This window comes from Varanus komodoensis, unplaced genomic scaffold (assembly GCF_004798865.1).
Source record: "Varanus komodoensis strain SLA01 unplaced genomic scaffold, ASM479886v1 scaffold64, whole genome shotgun sequence".
NCBI lineage: Eukaryota > Metazoa > Chordata > Lepidosauria > Squamata > Varanidae > Varanus > Varanus komodoensis.
In genome coordinates, this window is record NW_025336273.1 from 1810135 (window position 1) to 1834402 (window position 24268).

At 46.7% G+C, this 24268-nt stretch overlaps 1 protein-coding gene across 1 annotated transcript in view; it reads left to right on the forward strand.

The window, feature by feature from the left end:
* Positions 1–24268, forward strand: part of KIF13B (kinesin family member 13B) — a 161069-nt gene that overhangs the window by 27417 nt on the left and 109384 nt on the right. Inside the window, exon 3 of the mRNA XM_044450339.1 lies at positions 22938–22950. Within this exon, the coding sequence (XP_044306274.1) occupies positions 22938–22950 (13 nt within the window). The remainder of the gene's footprint in view (positions 1–22937; positions 22951–24268) is intronic.

Genomic DNA, 24268 nt, shown 5'->3' on the forward strand with positions numbered 1-24268 from the left:
CCCGATTTGTGTTGGAAATTTTTCCAGTGTAAATGGATCATTTTCCTGTGCAAATAGCCCTAAGAAAATTTAACTAATTTGCATTGGGAAATTTCCCAGAAATCCCCCAGTGCAAAATTTTCCAGAATAGCCGTGTCACTGGCGCAAGCTTTGGGGCTGGGGGCTCTTCTGATCTCCACCCAGCCAGCCCTTTTATTTTTCTGCAAGGGCCTGTGTCACCGGGCGCTCCAGCTGTGCCTCCGCGGACACAGCTGCTGTTTTCAAGTGCAGGCCACTTACTAATACAGGAAACCATTGCTCACAACAGATGAATGTGATTTATTAAATGTAATGTATAAGAATAGCAAGAATACCTTTTAAAAAATGTTTTCCCATTATCTCTTAATGCATTACTTGCTGGCTGGTGAAGTTTTATAAATCTACAGTGAATCTGCAGGGTACTGGGCGGAGCAGCTGCTGGGCATCCCTCGAGCTTGTACTAGACTTAAGTGCAGTATCAGTTAACTTTGCTGCTCTGGAGCAGCTTCCACCAAATGGGCAAGGTCATTCCACCTCTCCCAGGAGTTTTTTTGGGTGCTTTAGAGCAGAGCTTGGGGGTGTACAGGACTGCAGGGGGAGGGCAGGGTGGGAAAACCTTGTTATGTGAGAGGAAAGCCTCTCCGGGGGTGTTCAGCCTTTCCCTAAGTTTTCTTCCGAAATTGCAAGGTAATATTCTGGGCATTGGCATGTGCTGAAGTGCTTTGTTGCAAGGGTAGCTGGTAGAATATCGCGCAAATTCCCTGCAAAAACCTTATTTTTTATTTATTTTATATTGTTAATTTTAATTTTATATTGTTATTTTTGTATTTTATTGTGTTGTAAGCCGCCCCGAGGCTTCGGCAAGGGGCGGCATAGAAATGTGCTAATAATAATAATAATAATAATAATAATAATAATAATAATAATCACACAGCAGCAAATCCAGGGCCTTACAACTGTACAGGACCAGCTGCAGTACGAACTTCCTTAAGGCCTGTGTCGCAGTTTGGCTTCCCGTCGGCGTTTCTTGCTGCCTGGGCCTCCGAAGGCACCTAATTCGGGAAATCCGGTTGATCGCTTTCCTTTGCCTCGTGCCAGCCTGCCTGAAGCTTCCTTCGGATCTGGAGGCGGGGAGCCCGACTGTGGCCCCCAGCCTAAGGCGACCCTGCCGTCCGCTGCGCAGGCTGACTCGCCTCGCCGGCTCCCCTGTGCTGCTGCCCAGATGAAGTTAGCCACTTTCACATCATTTCCCCTTCTAGGCCATTGTAAGTTTTGAATAGATAAGGCAGCCTTATCTGCAGGGAGCCAGGGATGGAGATGTTTGCATGTGGCTTGCTTGCTTCCTCCGTCAGGAATGCTCTCCCTTATTGCCTGCAGAGGAGAGGGGAGTCTCTGCTGCACTGCGCATCTAGCTTGGATCAGACGACTGAGCCTGCTCAACCCAGAAGGCCAGGAGTGCAGAACAAACTGCCCCCTGCCAGGCCTCCTGCTTTTCCCCGGGTTGAAAGAGGCAGAGAGCACTTGGCCGCCTCTGCTCGTCCCAGAGCCGGCTGGGTCCCAGGCTTTTGCACGCTGCTCAATATTTCCAGGGTGGTGCTGGGCGGAATAGCTGCTTTTCCTGGCTCAGGCCAGGTCCCCCATGGCCCTCCCCACCTTATCGCTCATCCCAGATTGGAGATAATGGCAGGGATTTCTCCAAGGGGCTGGGCCTGGAGGCCGAGCTAGAAGAGCCCAGGCCCTGCCAGCAGCTTGGGGAGCCCAGGGGTTCGGGACCCGAACCCCTGCACCTGTGCAGCACAGGTGGCTGAGTCGAGCTCCTGAAGCGCAAAGAGATGCCGGCCCGTGATCGCGAGGGCCAGTTTTGCTGAGGCCAGTGAACGAACAGACCTGCCCTCATGCACTTCCCTTCGGAAGGAAGGGCTCTTGGCCGTGAGATGGTGGCATTTGCTAGTAGGCTGCAGACATCTTCACTGCAGCTTGTCCAGACCCTGCTGGACAAGCAGGAAAACGCTGCCACCATCCAGACACTTTTCTTGGGTCTGTGTGGGGTAAAGATGAAGAGAAGTTGCAGAGGATTTCCTCAATCTGGTGGGATAACCTCAGTTCCCCTCAGCCCTCCCTATTTTGAAAGCACCCGTTTCGGGAAGGCCATCCTAGGATCTGGTAGCCAAAGGCCTGTTGTCTCTAAATACTAATTATGACTTAAGCAGTGGGTAGGTGGAGAGGTGGTACAGAGCTAAAGGCCAGAACAGTAGCAGATTGTTAGTGGCAAGAAGATCTAGGAAAGTGGAGACGGCAGAAACGTCTTATATTGCTGACTTCTGACTCCCGAATGAGGCTTTGAAATATGATGCAATGAAACAATTCCAGTGGATCTCGTTTCCTTTAGCTTTCTAGGCAAAAAAGTTGTTTTTATTCCTTTGAGGTACACGCTGCGCCTGTCGTTTAGCTATCTTGGGCGTGTGCGGCTTCAGCGTTTGCAGTATGTTAAATATTTAAGGAATAACAGCTGAGTTGGACGGCTGGTTTGCGAAGGTTCTGCTGGTGGCTTGGTTTTAATTGGCTCCAACAAATCAAGCTTGAGATGTTTATGAGGGGCAGATGTGAAGGGGAAACCACGAGGGCCTTAAATCTAAACCCCAGGTGACCCTGACCTGTTGCCATGGTGTCGCCTTTGGCCAAGCCAAGTGTGGGCACGGGCCACGCTTCCTTACACAGCCCAAACCTGGACCGAGGCCATTGCTACGCACAAGTTACGTTCTGGTCGGGCAGATAAAACAGGAGCATGTGACTCCATGGTAGGATGGAGAGAAAGCAAATTGGGCAAGGCAGCGTGTTGGAGGCACATACAATTAACGCATAATATGGAGAAAGCAAAGCAGGGAAGTCGTTCCCCCCCCGTCCCCCCCCCCCGGTCTTTGTCACACAAACTGGAATGTGTGGGGGACTGATGCGCACAAGATTCCCGTTCCAAAGGAGCTGATTAGCCGAAGATTCAGGACAGGCTGGAGCAGGGAAGCCTCTGGCCCGCGGAAGCTTGGTCCCGCTCCTCAGGCCCTGATCCTCCCAGGGTTTGGAGAGGAGACAGGAAAAGGGACCACCATACTTCTCTCTGATCACTGATCAGAGATTTTTGGAAGTACGGTGTTGGATTCAAACGGTTTCTTGGCATGACCCAGAAGTCCTGGTCTTACATTTTTGAAGGGCGTCTTGTGTGGGAGGCCTCATTGCTCGGCACTGGCAGACCCCACAGTCCTCCACCTCTCCAGGGCAAGGTCTCGCACAAACATGGGCAGTCATATACATCAAATATTTTACCTGAGCATGATATAATGCAGCATTCTATTTGTTGAAGCTGCACATAAATTGGAGCTGCCCGTCAGGAAAGTTACCTGAGTTAATGGATATGAGTCAGAAGCTGTGAATCAGGTGGGCTTTAATGGTTGAACTACAATATTGCCATATTTATATATAGCATTATTATTTCCTTGGAATCTTCTCCTTTTTCTTACCAGGAACTACTATATAGCTGGGAGCCTCAGCTATTGGGCAGTATAAAAATTAAATAAACTACTTGAATAAACTGTCATTAGGGCTAAATGACCTACAAGCATGAAGGGAATGTGGCATGAAAACACCTCAGGGCCGTGCAGAGCTCAACATGGGACATAAAGAAGAATACATTCCTAAAACATGAACCTTATTCCACTGCACCAACTGGCATAGTCCAAGCATATTTTGAAAATTCTTCAGATGTTCCTGGAAGACCTACTACTTCCCAGGAGTGTAGCTAATGTCACACGACTTCTCATGCAACAGGACTTTTCCTTCCGTCCTTCCGTCCGTCCGTCCGTCCTTCCTTCCTTCCTTCCTTCCTTCCTTCCTTCCTTCCTTCCTTCCTCTGTCTTGACCAGGCTATCTCCAGGCTGCTCCAGAGAGTTTCCTAATTCTTTGGAAGAGATCTGGGGGGCTGCATGGAACCCATTCGGCCAGGGGGTCAGTTCCATTGCTGCACAGGCACCGTGGCATTTCATCCCCAGTTCCCACCCCAAGAAGAGGTGATTTTGAAAGTGCTGTGTGATCCAGTTTATAAAATACGGACACTTCTATTTTGGAGGCAATTTAAACTTGGCTGACTGTTCTACATGGGTGGACAGAAGACTCCAAAGTCAAAATGTCCCATCATTTGAGCTTCTTGCCCATAGGCTTGCTCTGTAAATTAATGCAAGTTTTGTGATGTGTGATATATGTGTATAGTAGAATGAGAAGAAGCTGTCATTATTGTGTTTTTCCAATGATTTGGTTTGAATTTGACTAATAAAAGCTCTACCAGGCAACTATATAACCAATTACGAGATTTTGTTCCTGGTGGGCAGTCCTGTTCATAAGATATATACCTTCACACTGTCTCATGCACAGCTCGCTTAACTGTATTTCCAAGTTTAGAAAATACATGTTGTTTCAATATTTGCATCTCCCAGGTTTTCTATTTTGGCAGGACCAACCTCCACAAACAGTTACAAGCTCATTTTTATTTGCATTGGCTAACAGAGCAAGAGAGAAAAGGGGCACTTTTTGGCTCTCTGCCTTCTTGAAAACATTTTCTGTTAGAAGGACTTCCAAACCAATCCTGCGCTGCCCACTGGTACTCCGGTCCGCACACTTGTTTCCCCCTTTCTGAGCTCTGGGTTCCCGTGTTCCCACATTTAGCATTGCATGTGAACCGAGAGCACTGAGTTCTTGGGAGAAAGACAACCCGGATTCACAACAGAACCAGCAGCCATGATTCACAACTAGCAGCCGTGATGCTCGGCTAGTTTGTTGTTGTTGTTAGTCGTGAAGTCGTGTCCGACCCATCGCGGCCCCATGGACAACATTCCTCCAGGCCTTCCTGTCCTCCACCATCCCCCAGAGTCCACCTAAGCTCACACCCACCACCCCAGTGACCCCATCCAGCCACCTCATCCTCTGCCGTCCCCTCCTTCTTTTGCCATTGATCATTCCCAGCATCAGGCTCTTCTCCAGGGAGTCCTTCCTTCTCATTAGGTGGCCAAAGTATTTGAGTTTCATCTTCAGTATCTGGCCTTCTAAGGAGCAGTCGGGGTTGATCTCCTCTAGGACTGACTGGTTTGATTGCCTTGCGGTCCAAGGGACTCTCAGGAATCTTTTCCAGCACCACAATTCAAAGGCCTCAATCCTTTGGCACTCAGCCTTCCTTATGGTCCAGCTTTCACAGCCATACATTGCAACTGGGAAAACCATAGCCTTGACTATACGCACTTTTGTTGGCAGGGTGATGTCTCTGCTTTTTAGTATGCTGTCTAGATTTGCCATAGCTTTCCTCCCCAGGAGCAAGCGTCTTTTAATTTCTTGGCTGCAGTCCCCATCTGTGGTGATCTTGGAGCCCAGGAAAATAAAATCTATCACTGCAGATTTTAGTTTACCGAACAATAAATTGGAAACCGATTCAAGCTGCGTGGCCATGGGGCTTGGAAGGAGAGGGAACTTGCGGGCTCAGGGTTTGGTTGTGATGGATAGGAAAGAGGGGTTGTCTGTCCTGTTTTGTTGGCGGCTTCTCTGAGGCCCTTTCTTCCGTTGCTAGGGTGGAACCTCTAACAATGGAGGCAGGAGCTTTCTGCAAAGTATTTCCTTTGCAGGCAGAGCTGCAGCATTTGTGAGGCATCTGGGCTGGATTTGGCCTGGAAGGGAGGTGAGACGGTGGTAGGGAGCCGCTGCCGCCTCCTCTTAGCACCTGGGATGCCTCACCTGGGTGCCCCGCTTCACCAGGACAGACTGGTGCCGTCGCCAACACAAACAGGCGCTCACACGGTGCTTCGCTGGTTTTCTGAGTGAGCAGTCGTGTGGCTGAGCCGTGCAGTGTAGCTTGGGATTATCTGAAACTTTTTTTTTATTCTAAACACAGTGTTATTTCCCTTTTGCCCCCTGGAACAATTAATGGAAGCCTGTGCATTAGATTCAAACACTCTGATTCTTCCTCTGGGAATATTTAGATACTGACTCAGCATCGTGCCGATACTAAAGCATCGAGGAGGAGAAATGCTCCGAGGGTGAGGTGGGAGAAGGCTTTAGCTGCCGTGCGAGACGGGCTTGGCTCAGCCGTCTCCCATCTGGGGCCCTCTGGATGTGTTGACCTACGACTCTTAGCATCGCCAGCCTTGATGGGTCTTGTAGTCCGTCGCATCTGGGGGCACCATGTTGGGGAAAACTGGGTCTGAGCATTTGCATAGGCAAACTACTTTCTCCATTTTCCATTGGACTCGGTAATAGGATGAGCCCCCAGACCTTGTAAAATATTTTTAACTCATCTTTCCATAAAGTTGAGATGACTGACGACATGCCCAGTTTAAAAATTCCAGTATTACTTCTGAGCAGAGAAAATGAATATGTTCAGTAATTAGGAATCCGTCAGATTCACCCTTTTAAAATGTGAATGTAAAAAATGAACCGCTAACATTCTCGGTTGGCTCAACGGATGTCTGCGAAGACTTTTCAGAGGGAACGCCTGGCATAATGCATTGCAGGAACTCATCCCAGATGTTACTAAGACAGCCTTTTCCCACCAGGCATACTCCAGATGTGTTGGACTACAGCTCCCATCATGCTCAGCCAGCATGGCTCTAGTCCTGATAGTAGTAACGGAAGACGATTGTAGATGCATTTTTTAACCTCAGCTGTTTTATACTGAGTGGTAACTCAGGGTTTGTTTGGGGATGTCAACTCTGGCTTGTAAAGACAAGCCAGCATTTTGGGTTCAGATGTAACCCATTGTTACAGTGCAGCCATCCATGGATTAATTACCCACTTCTTTTGGTAGGAGGAACCAAGCAGGGAGTGGATTAGTCAGGTCAACGAGCATGCTGACTCATTCATGGGAACCCAGGCTTTTTTTTTTTTTTAAATAGTGGGTTGCGGTTTTGCTGGGCCCCGTTGGCATGCCCAAGGGAGTTGCTATTCCTAGGAGGTTGCAAAATTTGTGGTTATATCAAGCCTTTAGCAAGGAGTAACCCAGGTTTTATATTATGTGCACGCTCCAAGGACTGTATCTTGTGCAAACCAACTTTGTGTACTTCCTCAAAAATCTCCTTTTTTGTTGTTTCAGTATCGGATCTTTGCAGAGAAAGTCAGGGAATTTATTCATCCTTCAGAATAAGCCGTCAGAATCAAGACAATCATTGCAATCGTCCTGGTTTGGGAAGGGTCTGGGAATGAGCATATCAGGTGAAAAAAAAATGGCTGAGTTGGGCTAACCACCATTATATGTTTAAAATGCATCCCAGCCCAAAGGGGTCCAGAGTTATACAGTCTTGCGCTTGAGAAATTAAGCTAATACTTAACCCATTTCCTTCCTTTTCTCTCTGTGATGCATCCCTTAGCAGCTGTGACTTTTGTCAGCAATATGCTGCTCTGTTTGCTCCCTCTCTTTTTAACTGTTGGAAGTTTGATATTTATATTTTGCATCTGTTAAGTGTATTTTAATCAAAGTAAGTGCTTTGTCTTTAAAGGCGGCAGGAGAGAGGGAAACTGGGCTACATTTTCCGGCAGGGCTTTGATGCAGACAGTTGCTGGGAAACATCTGTTGAGCTAACGATTTCCACTTGAAGCAAGTGTGTTCAGCTCGCGCTGCTGTAGCTGGCCAGCCTGACTGGATTTGCCCTTTCCGGGCCAAACTAACCCTATGGCTTGGGCAAACCTGGTTGCTCTTGCAGTTGTGTAGCGCCACATCAGCGTAACAATATTCAGTATATCGCTCCTCTGGACAGGTCCCTTTTCCTCCTAACTGGTGTTCCAAATAGAAGATCTGAAGGCTTAGTGTTGTTTCCTTTCAGGTACCCACTCAGAATTGTTCCTCAGCCCACATTTACGCACCTTTATGAGCATCCGTGAGACTGTTAGGGAAGCCAGTGTGATGGGAAGCCAGTCTGGTTAGGTAGGCAGACTAGGGCTATAGAAACCTGGGTTCAAATCCCCCCATTGGCCTCGGGCTTCCCAGTGTTAGGGAAGCCAGTCTGGTTAGGTAGGCAGACTAGGGCTATAGAAACCTGGGTTCAAATCCCCCCATTGGCCTCGGGCTGTCTCTCAATTTAAATGACCTCCTCGTGTTGGCATTAAAGGAGGGACCTGGGCCACATAGAGCTCCGTGGAAGAATGAGCTTCTTTTTCATTCAGCAAAGCGGAGTCTGAATGCAATAAATTCTGGTTAAAGCAGCATGGCAGACCTCATCACCTCAAAAATCGGAGGGTCCCAGTTTGAAATAATGTGCACACAAGATGTTGTGAACAGATTTCCTGGCATTACACAGAAAGGGATGGCTGTGGCCTTTGGTTTGGTTTGGTTTGCGTTGTCCAGGCATTCCTGGGTCGGGCTGTGACCAGCGCAGGTTGCTTGGCTCACCTTTGGGGCATTTACCTTCACCCTTCATCTTCACCGTATGGACCTAAGAAAAGTTTTGCTGGAATCACATCGAGGGTCCATCTGGTTCAGCCAGTTGCCTCTTGCAATGGCTAGCCAGAAACTCATGTATTCGGCATGGCGGCAAAAGTCCCGTGCCATCATTTTTCAGCCCCCAACATGGAGACTGCATGGCAAATTATTATCAATCTTGTCTTCATCCTTAGTTCTCAATTATTTGGTTGGGTATTCCGTATCCTGCTACTCCAACCGCACACTCTCCCAAAACAGCTTTCTTTAAACAGGAAATTCTACTTTTTCTTCCTTTTACCAAGTAAAATAATACACTGGAAGTGGTAGAACACTGAGCCTCTCAGATTTAGAGATTAAAACCATCGGGCCAAATATTTTAAAAATCTACGTAAATAAAGAAGTCTTTCTTTGGCACTGAGAAGACATAAAACTTGTTTCTAGGTCACCTTCCCTGGAAGGAAATGTCCAAAAAACAGAAAGCGACAGCCTAAGAGTTGTCTTTGATTTATTTGCTGAGTTGCTGTACCTTCCCACTCACCCCCACCCATTCTAAACCAGCGACCATTATATAGCAGCAAATGCTACAAATGCAGTAAATGGCATGTTCTCTGAAGAATCACACCCTTTGCTCTGCCCTGAATCTGGTTGTTCCGCTGTATATTTAACTCAAACTCTAGACTTCTATGAGAAGGGGGAGGAAAATTTCTCCCTGTCCACCCTCTTTGCACCGTACCTACTTGTAGAAGCCATCTAGCCATCTGAAGGAGCGCTTACCTCCATATATGCCCAGCCGCCCCCTGAGATCGGCGGGAGAGGCCCTTCTCCAGGAGCCCTCTGTGAAAGAAATTAGGAGGGTGGCTACTCGGAGGAGGGCTTTCTCAGCGGTGGCGCCCAATCTATGGAATGCACTTCCCAGAGAGGTCCGCCTGGCGCCGTCGTTATTTGTTTTTCGGCACCAGGCGAAGACTTTATTCAAGCAGCATTTTAAATGTTAATATTATTGAATTTTTCTGGCCAGGGTGGCTTATTTTATATGGTATATTTGTAATTTATTTTAATGTATATATTTTAAAATGTTATTTAACTTATTTGTTGTAAGCCGCCCCGAGGTTTCGGCGAATGGGGCGGCATAAAATGTTTTAATAAATAAAATGAATAAATAAATCTCACTGCTTGCAATTCCTTTCCAATCTGGCTTTTGTTCTGGACGTGAGTCAGAAACAGCATTGGGTATCCCAATTAATCATTGCTTCTCTAGGGGCTAAGGAGATCAACCCTGACTGCTCTTGAGAAGGCCAGATACTGGAGATGAAACTCAGATACTCTGGCCACCTGGAGAGGACCCTGATGCTGGGAATGATTGATGGCAAAAGGAGAAGGGGACGGCAGAGGATGAGGAGGCTGGATGGGGTCACTGAGCCTGGAGGAATGTTGTCCGTGGGGTCGTAGTGGGTCAGACACAACTTTGCAACGAAACAGCAACAATCTAGGGGATCGCTATCCTAGACCTCTTGGTGGATTTCAGTGCCATCAGTCATGGTGTTGCCCAAGAGGACGAAGGACTTGGTCTTCCAGTTCATGACCTTTGTTTTTGGGGTGCTGCAAGCTTCCATCTTGCCCCTGTTCTTTTAAATATTTACATGAAAGTCGTGGGGAACGTTACCCAGAGTTTGATCTAAAGCATAATCTCTGATTATGTCTGCTGATCATAGTGAGGCTGGGTTGCTCCTGGACAGGTACCTGGAGGCCGACTGGGGATGGACAAGGGTCAACGGGCTGAAATGTAATGCAGGCATAAGGGATAGGAATGCTAACTAATCACATCGAAGGTTTTCAGCTGATTCTGGACAGGGGCTTACTGGTCTGCAAGATCACGCGTGCAGCTTGGGGGTTCTCTCTGACTCAGCGGTGCGTCTGGCAGCACGGCGGCAGCGGTGGTGAAGATTGCCAGAAAATGGTCTGGTAGCCATATGCCACCTTATTAACGATTGGCAGATCTTGCCACGGTTTTCCGTCCCTGGTTGCATCTACTGCAGTGTGCTTTCTGTGGGTTTGTCTTTCAAGACTTTTAGGAAGCTTTTGCTCCTGCAAAATATGGAGCCGATCAGTCTCACCTTCCAAGCCTGGCTTGAAGTGCTGGCAATGACCAGTAAGCCCTAAATGAGTTGGGCTGGTTGCTTGGAGGATTCCCTGTTCACACAGAGAGCTGTCTAGACCATGCTTGGGATCCATTATAGGGTCTCATGCCATGGGCCTAGCGGTAGGTGCAAACAGGCAAGCTGAAACAGAAGACGGGGCCTTTTAAATACTGGCGCCCTGACTCTGGAACACCCTTCCTCAAAGTATATGTCTCCCTCCCTCTTATCCATTTTCGGCCGGACCGCAAACTGCATTGGTACAGCAAGCCAGATAGATCGGGTTTATTAGTGCTCTTAGAATAATTTCTGTTTGTGTAACGCTTTTACTTTCTAGGTTATTTATTTATTTATTTATTTATTAATTAATTAAAACATTTCTATGCCGCCCTATTCGCCGAAGCCTCGGGGCGGCTCACAACATAAAATACAATACAGGAATAACAATATAAAACTAACAATATAAAATAAATAACAATATAAAAGAAGTCGCCCTGGCCAGATAAATAAGCAAATACTGTTAACAATTAAAATGACGCTTAAATAAAAAGGTCTTCGCCTGGCGCCGAAAAACAAATAACGACGGCGCCAGGCGGACCTCTCTGGGGAGCGCGTTCCATAGATTGGGTGCCAGATACCTTCTTTGGTTTAAAACCATTTTTTTAGAATACGCCTCTTGGGGAAGACTTTTAGCCTGGAAAGGAGGCATACGTCTATAAACAGAGAACGCGCACAAGCGCCAGTGCTTTGGCATCTCCTCTTGGTTGCCTCTTCTGCCCATTTCACAGCTTTGTGTTAGTCGTTTTTTTTTTAATTTCAATTTATAGCCTGCCTTTTTCCTATGAAGGGCTCAAGGCAGCTTACATCATTCTCCTCCTTCATCTTATCCCCACAACAACAACCCTGTGAGGTAGGTTGGGCTGAGAGTCTGTGACTGGCCCAAAGTCACCCAGTTGGCTCCATGGCTGAGCGGGGACTCGAACCCGGATCCTCTGAGTCCCAGTCCCGTGCTCTTAACCACTACGCCACGCTGGCTCTCCCAGTTTTGAGACAGAACTGTCAGTCTGGAGAAAGGGATTCCTTCTGGGGGCGTCTGCTGGAGGCCTGACCCTGTTTATGTGTGACTCAAGGCACCTGCTAGTTGGGGGTTTGGTGCGTGCAGTGTGGCGCCCATGACATTAATTTTAATAACGAGCCAACTAATCCTGGAAGCAGTTAATGTGTTCATTTTCACTTAAAGCTGTTCTGTGTGTCCAGGGTGCATGTCCAGCCCTCGGCCCTTGATACAGCTTCCTTCCTCTTTATGTGCGTGCGCTACAGAGCTTATCAATCATTTCTATTTGCTTTTTCTTTTTTTTATTTCTTTTTCAAAGTAATTCCTTTCACCTCCTACCTGAGATAATTTGGGCAGATGACTTTTTGTGGCCTGCTTTGTCAGAGCTTTTAACTTAAGTTTTTCGTAGACTGTCCACCTATGAAATTTTCCCTCTGCCCCCCCCCACCCCCCAGTTCTGTTCCCAGTGATTATCTGTCGTCTCCCATTAACCACAGGATGAGAATGGAAAAGGCTGAAAGATAACCGTTTTATCATTTTTGTCGGGGAGTTTTAAAGAATAGAGGCAACAAGAAAATCTTCATGACCTGTAAGGATAACTTACTCTTATTCCCCCAAGTGCCGAAAGTCTCAGGTGGTAATACGCAAAGAAATTCTCAGAGAGTAAGGGCTTATTTGAATACCTTACACGTGCCACTATTTCTGATTCAAGGCTTCGGCCGCTTAGGCACATGCAGTGTAGAAATATTAGCAACAACAGTAAATCTTTGGGGTGGGGGATTCTTAAGAGTATGTGGGGAGAACTCAAAGAGCCCCGTGAAGTATGGATCGAGAAGGGGAAAATAGCTGACATCTGGTTGGAGTAGAATTGAGTGGCTGGAAAAGGAGAATAGAAGGGTAGAGAAAATCATTTCATTTTCTGGAAGGGCCATTTCCTGACACATGGCGGGAAGCTATTTCAACATTATTCCAGGAACAGAAGAACTCCCCATAGAAATCAAAGTTACTGATGTACCTGAGCTTGGTCACCAGTGTATCTGCAGACCCCAACCCCCAAAGTCAAGGGGGGATCCCCCACAAACAGCCCAGCTCGGAGCCCGGAATGCCGACTGACTGACCGCTGGGGAAAGGAGACCAAAAGGTTCAAGAGAATGGGCATGGACTGGAATTGCGGGAATGGGGAACAGAAGCACTTTGAGCTGTAATATTTTGTCGTGGGGGCTGATTTGTATGCAGTAAATCCAGACTGAAAAGAGTTGTATGTGTATTTTTAAGGATCCATTTATATCTCCTCTGTCTGCCCCAATCCCTCCTTTGCCTTCACAAATGACTAAGGTTAACTTTAGGTGTGAATCCCATCATCCTGTTAACTGTGGTTAGCTGGAAAATGGATTTGGAACGAACCATTGTTAGCATTAAGTCCACCATTTTGCACGAACTGGAGATGTTGAAGATGAGGCGGCTGGCCTGGTATAGACATAACTCAACCATCTCTGTAGAAAACAGGTGTAGCAAATGTAAGATATCTAGCTACTCAAAGTTATTCTGTGTGGAAGACTGGACAGCTGGATTTGGTCCTTCCCTTTCCTGTTGGCAGTTCTGGAAGAGCAGGAACATTGATAAAAAATGGATTTTTGAGCCCAGTTATTGGATATTTCATGCAATTTGCTAGAATAGGTCTACAAATATATTTTTACCTTAAGGCTAAAAGGCCAATTAATTAAGAGTTGGATCCCTTGTATCCTCTGTATGTATGTGTCTTTTTTAAAAAATCAGTTAAAAGTCACAATTTGAAATTCCTTATTTTAGCTTAAATTGTCAACTTGCTGCTAAGCCTATGACACACAGAGAATGGGAGATCCCAGAAGCACATATATTTATAGAGGTGGGACATTTCTACTTTTATCCCTGCAAAGAATAAGGACCTTGTAATCATATGCTGAGGAGTAATGTGGCATAATTCTGAAAAGTGCCCAGGTAAGTTGTAGTTGGGAGAGGTGCTCCAACAGGTATTGTGGCCCTAAGCCATGTAAGACTTTATATGTTAAGACCACCACCTTGATTTGGGCCCAGGAGCATGCAGGCAGCCAGTGTGAGTGGGCCTGAGCAGGTCTCATATGTTCAGACCTTTTGGTCCCAGTTACCCGTCTGGCTGCCCAATTTTGCACAAGCTGCAGATTCTGAATAGTCTTCATGGGCAGCCCCATGTAGAGTGCATTGCAGTAATCTAACCTGGTGATTACCAGAACAAAGATTCTGGTAACCAGAGGAATCGCTGGCCCCCCGGGAAGGAGGCACACCCTGCCATCAAGACCACCTGAGGCTCAAGCGGCAAAGACGGCGCAAGGAGGACACATCTAGAACAGGTTAAACACCCTCCATCTGGACAGAGGGACCACCTTCTAATGGATCTCAGCCTTGTCCGGATGGTGGTTCGGTTTGTTAACTCTCGCCCCGTCCGTTGTCACAGCCAGACTCAGACCTAGTCCATCCACAGCCTCATCTGCAGGAGGTAAAGAGGAGAAACGGACTTCGATCCCTGTTTAGCCATGATGACCTTGGGCCAGACTGGTAAACGAAGAACCTGATGCCATAAGATCAAAGATCCACCTAATCCGTTTTGCATTTTTCAGAGCAGTCTGACCTACCTCTCAGCAATGTTGTGCAGATGAAGAAAGAGAAGCAGGGTGCCTCTTTGAAAGGCAAAGGTCTGACTTGGGTATAATTCTCCTATTCCCCCCTCCATTTTTTTTTTTAATTCCACTAAAGAGAGAGAATATATGTGTGCATGTCAGGGAAAGAAATAATAAAACAAAGCTTCCAAAAAACAGCCCCGAGAAAGAAGGCTGAGCATTAATTAAAAGAATAACACTGCTATGCATTTTTTAAACCAAAACTTCCATGTATCCAAACAAAAGGCATTCACAAGCCAGTCCAAGATACAGCTATTCTTGGTGGGTGGGAGAATAATAGAGCAGATGTTGGAAGCCCACCCAGTGAAATACAAAAACTAGGACAAGTCTTTAAGAATGGGGAGGGTGGAATGCAACTTAAGCAGAAACGTTAACTTTTCAGAAACCGGCCTCATGGGACACATGTCTTGCAAACACATCTAAAATACGATCCACAGTCCCCGTGGAGATCCAAATATTTCTGTTTTAACGCTTTTCCATGTTCTTGCTTGGAAATATCGCTACATATTCTCCAGGCACGGCTTGGTATTAAGGTTCCGTTTTATTGTTCCTCGGCTTTTACAGTCCATCTGTCACTGGAATCTGGGCTTGCTACTTTTCCCTTCCACCCCCTCCTACCATTGAAAAGTCAACCCTACACTGTTTGGTATGGTTTTTCAAAGGAAGCCCCTTTAGTTAACTGGATGTGTTGATGAATTTCTGCGGTTTTAGCAAAACGGATGTATCTGTCTGATATCAGGATTTGGGAACGGGCCTCATACAAACTCCAAAACCACAGTAGAAGGAATCAGAGTATAACTATACAGAGGTTTCACATGGCATTTCTTTCAGTACACACAGATCTGCTGGTTTGCCTTTTTGGTGAATTAGGTCATCTAAAGCTTAGCTCCCTTCTCTCACCAGTGACTGACTTGGACAGACAGAAATAGGGAAGTTTGTATGGCACCAGAGCAAACCTGTAGAGTTGCAGGGTCCCTCTGTGCTAATATGTGCTCATATTTTAAAATTGAAATTGTTGGCAAGGAAATGCCAATTAATTCTTCTAATGGAAAGGCCTGGATATATTTAAAGCTACGGGTTCCAAAGCCTTAAATGTTCGGCTTCTGTTCGCAAATTGTTTGTTTTCAGTGCAAAGCGCTGAGCAACTTTGAACCAGAGTACCTAGCAGACCATCTTCCCCTGTATGTGCCAGATCAACCCCTGTCATCTTCCAAGGAGGCGTTTCTGCTCGTGCTGTTCGTGTCATCAAGTCACGGTGTGTCTGTAGACCTTTGCAGCGGTAGCCCCACTACTCTGCAATGCTCTGCCCGAACCCTGACTCTAACCCTAATCCACATCCCAGCCAGACATATTTACAAGTACAGATTCATGAATTGCTGCTGCGGTGAAACTTTATTGTGTCTTTTAAGCAGCGCATAAATCATACACCTTAAACGCAACCGGCTACTTCATCTAAGTGTCAAACATAGCTGACAGTGAGTCAGATTTAACCTAGCATGCTTTTAATAATGGGAAAGGGAAATGAAACGGTTTGTAGTGTTTTTAAAAAGCTGTTATTATGTTTGGGTGAAAGCTTCGTTTTCTAAAATGAAAATACTAATTATTTGAGATTAGCACTTTTAAAAGTAGGAGAATATGAAAGGCAAGACGTTAATCTCTCAGCCAGACACACGGATGATTCCCAGATGGAAAACAAGCGTCTCGTCTCATCTGTGCTGTGCTTCAAATATTGTTAAATGCCTGTTGCTCATCTCCTTTTATAGCAGATTGAAATTTGTGAAGTGGGGATGGGGTGAGAGGGTTTGTCTTCTTCTCTCCTAAGCTTGTGAATTTTAGAAATAAATGGTATGATAATGTGCATGCATATTCTTGCACATTTCCTTAGCCTATCCATACTTGTATACAATTGCCCTAATAGAATGCATTTTGCACATTATTTTCACTAATATATATGTTTTGTACATGTGTTTTGCTTTACAAATATATCTTTGACTGGCAAAAATATATTCCTTCAGCGTAAGACAAGTGAAATTCACTTGTGAATTCACGGTTATTGTAAACCGTCCAGGAAGCTTTGGCTGTTGAGCAGTATAGAAATAAAATAAGTAAATAGATACATTCCCAGCAATGAGGAACCCAGTTAGACTATCAAATAAATATCTTTTTATATTGAAAGGCTTGGGTGTCTGCAAATTAGATGCCTTTTTGTTTTCAAAATAGGGTGAGGGCATTTAAGGTGCTGCTGCTGTTCAATTCTTTGGTCATTTCATGCCAGGGTAGAAAGAAAGAGTATCTCCGACTGTTTGGGACTTCAGCTTCCAGCATTCCTGAGCATTGACAGTGGTGGCAGGGGCTTCTGGAACTTGAAGTCCAAAACATTTTAAGATCTGTCCTCTGTCCATGCTTGTGTGGGCTACGTTTGTGAGGAGGCGGCATTGGACTCTGAATTTCATGTCGTTGAAATGCATGTCAAACTTGGATTTGATTTGCCGCTTTAATGGTTTAATGGTTTCTGAATAGGAAAACATGAGGAATTTGGTCTTTGTTATTTCCGACACGAGCTGCTCTGGTCCTTGCTGCCCAGACCCACACGCCGACCAGAATTTGAGTTATGCTTTCAGTTTTGCACTTCTTCAAATGCTGCAATGCTTTTCTTGGCTCAGAAATGTACCAAGTTGCAATTAAAATGTGTATTGTCAAAGAAACTAAGTTGAGATACGATACGTTTCTGATTTTAAAAACGGTAAAATACAGATTTCTATGGAATTGTTCATGTTCTCTAAAAAAAAAATCCTTGCACATTAATTTGAAAGCAGGGAGGGAGAAGGCGAAAATGAACAGACATGCAGTCAGTGGGGACCAGACATAGAGCGAGTTATCCATCCCCCGCACCAGCTGCATTTCCCAAATGTCCTTCAAGAGTGCATTACTTCAAGTGGTGGCCAAATCCCACTTTTCTTGGAAAGGGCAAAGCTAGCACACCTGTTGAAGCTGGTGATAGGTGTCACCTGGTCTGCCAGGGGCAATGCTGGGTTCAGGAAGCACCCCCAAGCTGCGTAGCTGATCCATCAGGGAGAGCATAACTCAGCCCATAGCAGGCTGTGCCCCCAGCTGACGCGGCTGCTGACCAACAGGGCTTCCATCTTGTCTGGATTCAGCCTCATACCCAGCGTGGCCTTCTTGGCATCAGTTGAAAAAGAAAGTCATTGTTCAGTATCAACGGCATAACGATGGGCCCCAATCCCTGTATTTCTTTTGGCAGTTGTCATTGTAGGACAGTTGTAATGCCACCCTTGGCTGCATAGCCAGAAGTGTGGCTTCTAGATCGAGAGGGGTATTACTGCCACTCTGCACGACTCTGGTGTGCCCGCAACTGGAATATTGTGCTCAGCTTTAGGCCCCTCGTTACAGAAAGGATATAGCCAGGTTGGAGTCAGTGCAGCGCAGGGCCACAAGGTTGGTGGCCGGTTTGCAGGGGATGCCGTATGAGGCGAGACTGAGGGAACTGGGCCTCTTCAGCCTGGAGAGGAGGAGACTCTGAGGGGATCTGTTGGCGACATACAGGTGCGTGAGGGGGTGTCACACGGAGGTGGGGAGAGACCTGTTCCCCCCCACAGAGGAAGGCAGGACACGTTCCAATGGAAGCTCAGGGAAACAAGGTTCCATTTGGATGCCCGGAAGCACTTCCTGACTGTCAGGACCCCGAGGGTGTGGAATGGGCTTCCACGGAGGTGGTTGGTGCCCCATCGGTGCAGGTGTTCAAGGATAGGCTGGACATGCACATGGTGGGCACGTTGTGAGCAGACCCAGCTGGAGCTGGGGGTCAGACTAGATGGCCCGGGAGACCCCTTCCGACTTGCTCTGTTTCTATGTTTCTGTGTAATGATGGGACAATCCCAGTATTTCTTTCAGCAGTAGAACAGTTGGTAGCTTGTTACAGATTAACCAACAACAAATCTAAGAAGCGTTCCCACCAGACTTTACCTGCTGTGTTGTTTGGGCTGTTTGAGTGGGGAGTATTCCTTTCCAGGGGAGCGAGAAGAATTCCACTAAGAGTGGAAAAATTAGTTGTTTTAGCCATTGTTAACCCAGCAGCAAGACTCTCCATGGAGTGGGATGGAGCTTCTTTCCCCTGGAGATGTCCAGTAAAAAAAAACACAGGATATGTTTTTGCCACATTGGAAAGGTCTCCCCCTTTCCACTGTGCTCGCCGCCTCTTCTGGGGGCAGGAATGCTTTCGGCAGCCTCACCTCCAGGGATGCCAGATGTCTGGCCATGCGCGTTTGACTGGAAATGTGTCCAGGCATGCGGCTGTCATCCCGCCCATCAGCACCGGGATGTGGGTGGCTGGACTGCAGGATGCGCATAGCTGGGCCATGCTCTGCCTCCATCAGGGGGTCGTGTTTCTTTGCTTAGGATGGATTTGCATTGAGGCTGCGTGTGCATCTCTGTGGAAGGAACACTGCTTATTCGGAACTGGCCTTTTGGCCTTCGTCGAGCTGCTTGCTGTACATCGTCTAAGCCCCTTTTGAAACTGCCATATGTGGGAAATGGCCACGGGGATTATATTCTCTTTGCCGTTTTTTAATCCCAAACACCATATAATGCGGGCAGAATGAAGTCCTAAATGTTTTAAGTGCCACGTAATAACATAATCCGGTCTCGGAAGGATTCGGGTGGGGGCTAAAAGTCATGGTGACTTGATGCACTTGGTCTGGTCCTTTGCTGTCCCTGCCCAGAGTTTGCTCTTTCCTGGTGTGCTTTTTACTGTTGCAGAATTGTAGAATAGTAGAGTTGGCAGGGGCCTGAGGGCCATCAGGTACAACCCCCTGCTCAGTGCAGGAATCCCAAGTTATTTATTAATGCAAATAAAATTCCGAAGATTCGTCAGCTGTCTGAGCCATGGACAGCCCTCTGAGTGGGATGGTGTGACCTGGTGTCCTGCACCAGCAGGACCTGATGGCCTTCATGGCCCCTCCCAACTCCAATTCTATGATTCTATGATCAGGAGAAGAGCTTGGCAAAATAGCAGCTAATTGGGACGGCAGGGGTCAAATATGGTACAGTCCTGCACAGAGCCCTGGATAGGGCAGTCCCAGCTGCATTTCTTACTCAGTCAATCCAGTGATAGCACAGGAACTTACTGTGGGAGCAGATACTCCCTTTCTGGCTATCAGGTGGAAGCTGTATGCCTGTGGGATCTGGCAAGTAAACCGGGAGACCCACTTTTTACACAACCCATATGGCACAGATGGGGCATCCCTGTTCCATAAGAGTCGTAAAAGCAAGCACGGAATTCTTCTAGGAGGCCGTCATGCAAAAGAGCACTACGAATGTGATTGTTTCAATGTGCTCCATGTGCAGCTGTCTTTGAAGGCTGTTTGGAAGCTGCAGCTTGTGCAATATTTGGTGGCCAGATTGGTTGCAGAAACCTGGAGGCCCACACACCGATTCTGATCTGCTTGTGGTGGCCACCTGTATGCTTACAAGGCCAATTCAGGCTGCTGTTTTTGGTGTGTAGCCTTACACAGCTCAGTACCAAAATATCTTCCCATACTGATCTACCCGTATATTATGTTCATCGCTTGGGCCCTCGTCAGAGTCCCTGGTTTGACGGCGCTTAGAAGATGGCAGTAAGGGAGCAGGTTTTCTCAGAGGTGCCCCGATCCCACCTGTGGAATGCTGTTCCCACTGAGGTCCACCTGGTGCTAACACTGGGCTTTTCTCTACTTCCAAGTATTTGGCAGCATAAGATGGGAATTTTAACATCACTTGTTTTATCGCGTTCCTGCATCTTATTGCAAGCATTTCTTTTAGCCGTTTTAATTTATATTTAACTTCCGTATGTTATGCTTTCTGTATTATATTCTTGTTAAGTTGCGTTTCGAGTTGCAATTTTTGGGCACTGCCTGGCAAGCTTTGTCTGTTGAGTGGTCAAGAAATCCAATAGAGAAATGAATGCCTAAACACAGTTCCACAGGATTAAATGGTGGCTCTTGAACTGGTAACGGCCAAGCAAGGGTTCAGCATGAGCTCTGACCACTGCAAGGAGACCATCCAAGGGAGCCTCCTGTGTCCGTCGGTGGGAGCTGGTTACGTGGCATTCTCCCGCCCTCCCTGAAGACTTCTGGGCTGGGCCTCCCTCTGGTCCATGCATGTCGGAGGCGCCGATCTTGCTGTTGCCTGTGCGGCTGCAGAAAACCTTTGAGGCAGCCTCATCTTCTGCTGGACTCCCGATTCGAGAGCTACTTCTCTGCCTCCTCACTCCTCCTGGTTGCCAGTTCTGGTATACGGCTGATCTCAGTCCCTTCAGTGAGGTGTTCGGAGGGGAAGGAGCTGCAGCACCTAGTAACCTGGGGGCACCAGCTTGAAGAAGCAGCTGATGGAGCCCTTCCCATGCTGGTGGCCATGGGGGGGGTCGGAGTGCCGATCCCCAGCTCCAGAGCTTTCTTGGAACTAGGAACCCACAGAATCCTGTGGCCCCCAGTCAGCCTTGGGGGCTCCCGGATCACTCTTGCTGTGGGTCTTGTCTCAGTCAGTGCCTGGACAGACGTTTGCGAGGCTTTGTGCCGATGGCAAGCTCATCTCAGGGATACAACTTGGCCCGATTCTTCTGGAGGGAACAGGGTTCTTCAAGATAAAATATATCCTGATGTAAGAATCGAGCCATGTGCATCTTGACACTTAAGCTGATGCAAAGCAGGATTAGGACCGGTCAAAGGCAAACCTCTAGGTCAGGAGACAGACCTCATGGCCTACAAACGGTGCAAGCCAACAGAGCTGAAGTGATCCACGAGACGGAATCCGAATCCTTAGAGGTGGGGGAATGTCAAGTGTAAAAGAACACCGGTGTGTTTCTCTCCCCCACCTGCTGGTCTCTCAGGCTTTATACTTCTTCAGCAATATTGATTGGGCATTTAATTTGAATATTTTTGAATTGCTTCGTGGAGACAGTTGGTGTGTGTCTGGAAAAATGGGATTATAATCAATACAAAATGGATGTCTCAACTGGGTTTCTGTAAAGAGGGCTGAAATCATGGGCCAGTGTGCACGTAACACTAAACCATGGTTTAGGGTTACGAGGATGAGCTACAGCAAACCTCTTGCAGGCCTCATTTCTTCCTTTTGTGCAGCTGGGGAGAGGACATTGGCAGCTTTGCTTCCCTTGCGCATTAACCAGAGCTAAAGGCTTTGAGGCCGCACTGTGTGGTATTCAGTTTTTTAAAAAGGCAAAAAATAAATGCCTCCTCTTTAACCGTGCTCAAAGGGGGTGAGGGACTTGGGACCCCAGGGCTTGCTGCAGCGCCTTCCTATCCTTCCATGGATATTCTGGCCCACCCAGCGTGTTTACAGGGTGGCTTGTCTTTCCTCTTTGTCAAATACGCTGGTTGTTATTCATGTTTATTGCATTTCTGTACCACTTTACTGATGCCAGCCAAGGCAGTTCACAAACATTCCTCTGTGAAAGACGTTAGGAGACAGGGTACCTGGAGGAGGGCCTTCTCTGTGGTGGCGCCCCGACTATGGAATGCGCTCCCCAGAGAGGTTCCCCTGGCGCCGTCACTACGTTTTTTGGCGCCAGGTCAAGACCTTTTTATTCGATCCATATTTTAATATGTATTAATTGGATTTTATTGCTTGTATTTTATTGGATTTTCAGCCAGCGTGGAATAGTTAATTTATTTTATTCTGAGGGGTGGCTACTCGGAGGAGGGCTTTCTCAGTGGTGGCGCCTAAGTTATGGAATGCGCTCCCCAGAGAGGTCCGCCTGGCGCTGTCGTTATTTGCTTTTCGGCGCCAGGCGAAGACCTTTTTATTTAAGCAGCATTTTAAATGTTAATACTATTGAATTTTATCTGGCCAGGGCGGCTTATTTTATATTGTGTGTGTATATATACATATATATACTTATATATTTTAAATTATTATTATTATTATTATTATTATTATTATTATGTCTATATTTTAATTTATGTGGTTTTAATTTATTGTTGTAAGCTGCCCCGAGGCTTCGGCGAATGGGGCGGCATAAAAATGTTTTAATAAATAAATAAATAAATAAATAAATAAATAAAGTTGTAAGGCATCCAGAGACGGAAGTAATGGACGGCATACAAATTTTCTAGATAGATAGATAGATAGATAGATAGATAGATAGATAGATAGATAGATAGATTAAATTAAATTAAATTAAAAATTCCTGGCAGTGCATGGTTGCTTGTGCTTCTTCTTGGTCTCTTCTGAGATCCTTACTTGAACCCAGCTTCCTTCCAGCAACCCTTTGCACTGGAAAGCCAAGAGCTTTCTAAAAGGAAAGCTTTTGAAGCTGTGCAGACGACCTGGGGCCCTCCAGGTCTCGTGAGCCAGCACAGCTGGTAGTGAGGGACGCTTTTTCCTTATTGGAAAGGCAGGTACAGATTAAATCAATAAATTATGAACATTGTGGGCCAAAACATCTGGAAGGCTACTGAGTTGTCTGTCTGTATCAGGGACTGAAACTGCTGTGTCAGGCATGTTATGTTGCTCTGTGCTAATCTTTCACTTCCCCTCCTCTCTCTTCTCTTTTCATGTTTTGGGGACTCTTGGAACTGTAGGAACCAGCCCAAGGTAAGCAATTTTGATTAAAACTTGGCAGCCTGCAGGGTGAGAAATTCTTCTGTTAATTTGGCTTTCGATGCTGTACAAAACTAGGATTCACCTTTTCTTCCTAAATGTTCTTGCTGCTACTATGCAAGGAAAGGAAAAAGAAAACATTAAAAGCTTTCCTTTAAAAGCAAGATTTTGCCTTTGCAGCCAAGGCTTGAGTCACAGGAACAGATGAGAAGGTACCCACACACTGAGCATCGCAGGTTGTGGATGAAAGGTGGTGTTGTGTGTGTTTGGAAAACGCTTTTCTCATATTTGTGCTGGCTTGATTTATTCTTGCTGCCTAGCAATGCTCTCATTGAACTGCTGCTAAATTTAAATGTTGTTAAATGTTGTAAAAGTCTTCATCTACTCCCCTTTCTGTTTCTGCATTAGTTTCCTTTCTACTTTATCAGTTGCCTGTCCTCAGGCTCTGGTCATGATTTGCTTGCTGGTTGTGGGAAGACATTCTGCCACGAATACATTTCTCAGGTCTCACTCGATCCCTTTCATTCAGCATCTTTACATACCTCCATAGTCATCCTGGATCACTTTCTCAGGACATTTAAGAAGGGCTGCAGGCGTATACCAAAAATATCTATAGAACATCAAACAGGGGTTCACATTTGTCCCATTCCCTATTCCTGGCTTGATGGGCACAAATTTCCAAATTGGCACAAATCTGGGAATATTTGCACAAACCTATTGGATTGCTTTTCACAGAATCATGGAATAGTAGAATTGGAAGGGTCTTCTAGGGGCATGGAATCTAGGATTGGGAGGAACCTGTTTGGAATCCATCCCTCCGGGATCCATGGATTTCTGCTTGTGCTCGGCCCGGTCCTGCAAAGTCAGCCAAGCCAAGAAGAGCTCAGCAAATGTTCATGGAGCCCCGGTTGCGTCGGAGGCAACCTCCCCCAGCTGCCAACCTCCTTCCTTGCTTGTTTCTGCTGGCGGCAGTACCAGGTGTGAAAAACTGGTGCTACTTGCACAGCGCGTGGGCTCCATTCCTGGTATGTTCCCCACAAACACAGGCTATGCTTCCCAGGAAGTGGTCCTGAGTCCAGGAAGCCAAAATCGGGCTTTTCCGCACAAAACATTTCCCTCCCACATCCCTAATGGAGTCCAGCCCCCGCTCAGTGCAGGACTCCCAGTTACACCAGCTGCCCAGTTGCATCTCGAATGCTTCTAGTGGGAGAGAGCCCACCATCTCCCTAGGTCATGGGTTCCATTGCTGTACTGCTCTCATGACCAGGAGAGTCTTCATGATGTCCATCCAGAATCTGGCTTCCTGCAGCAG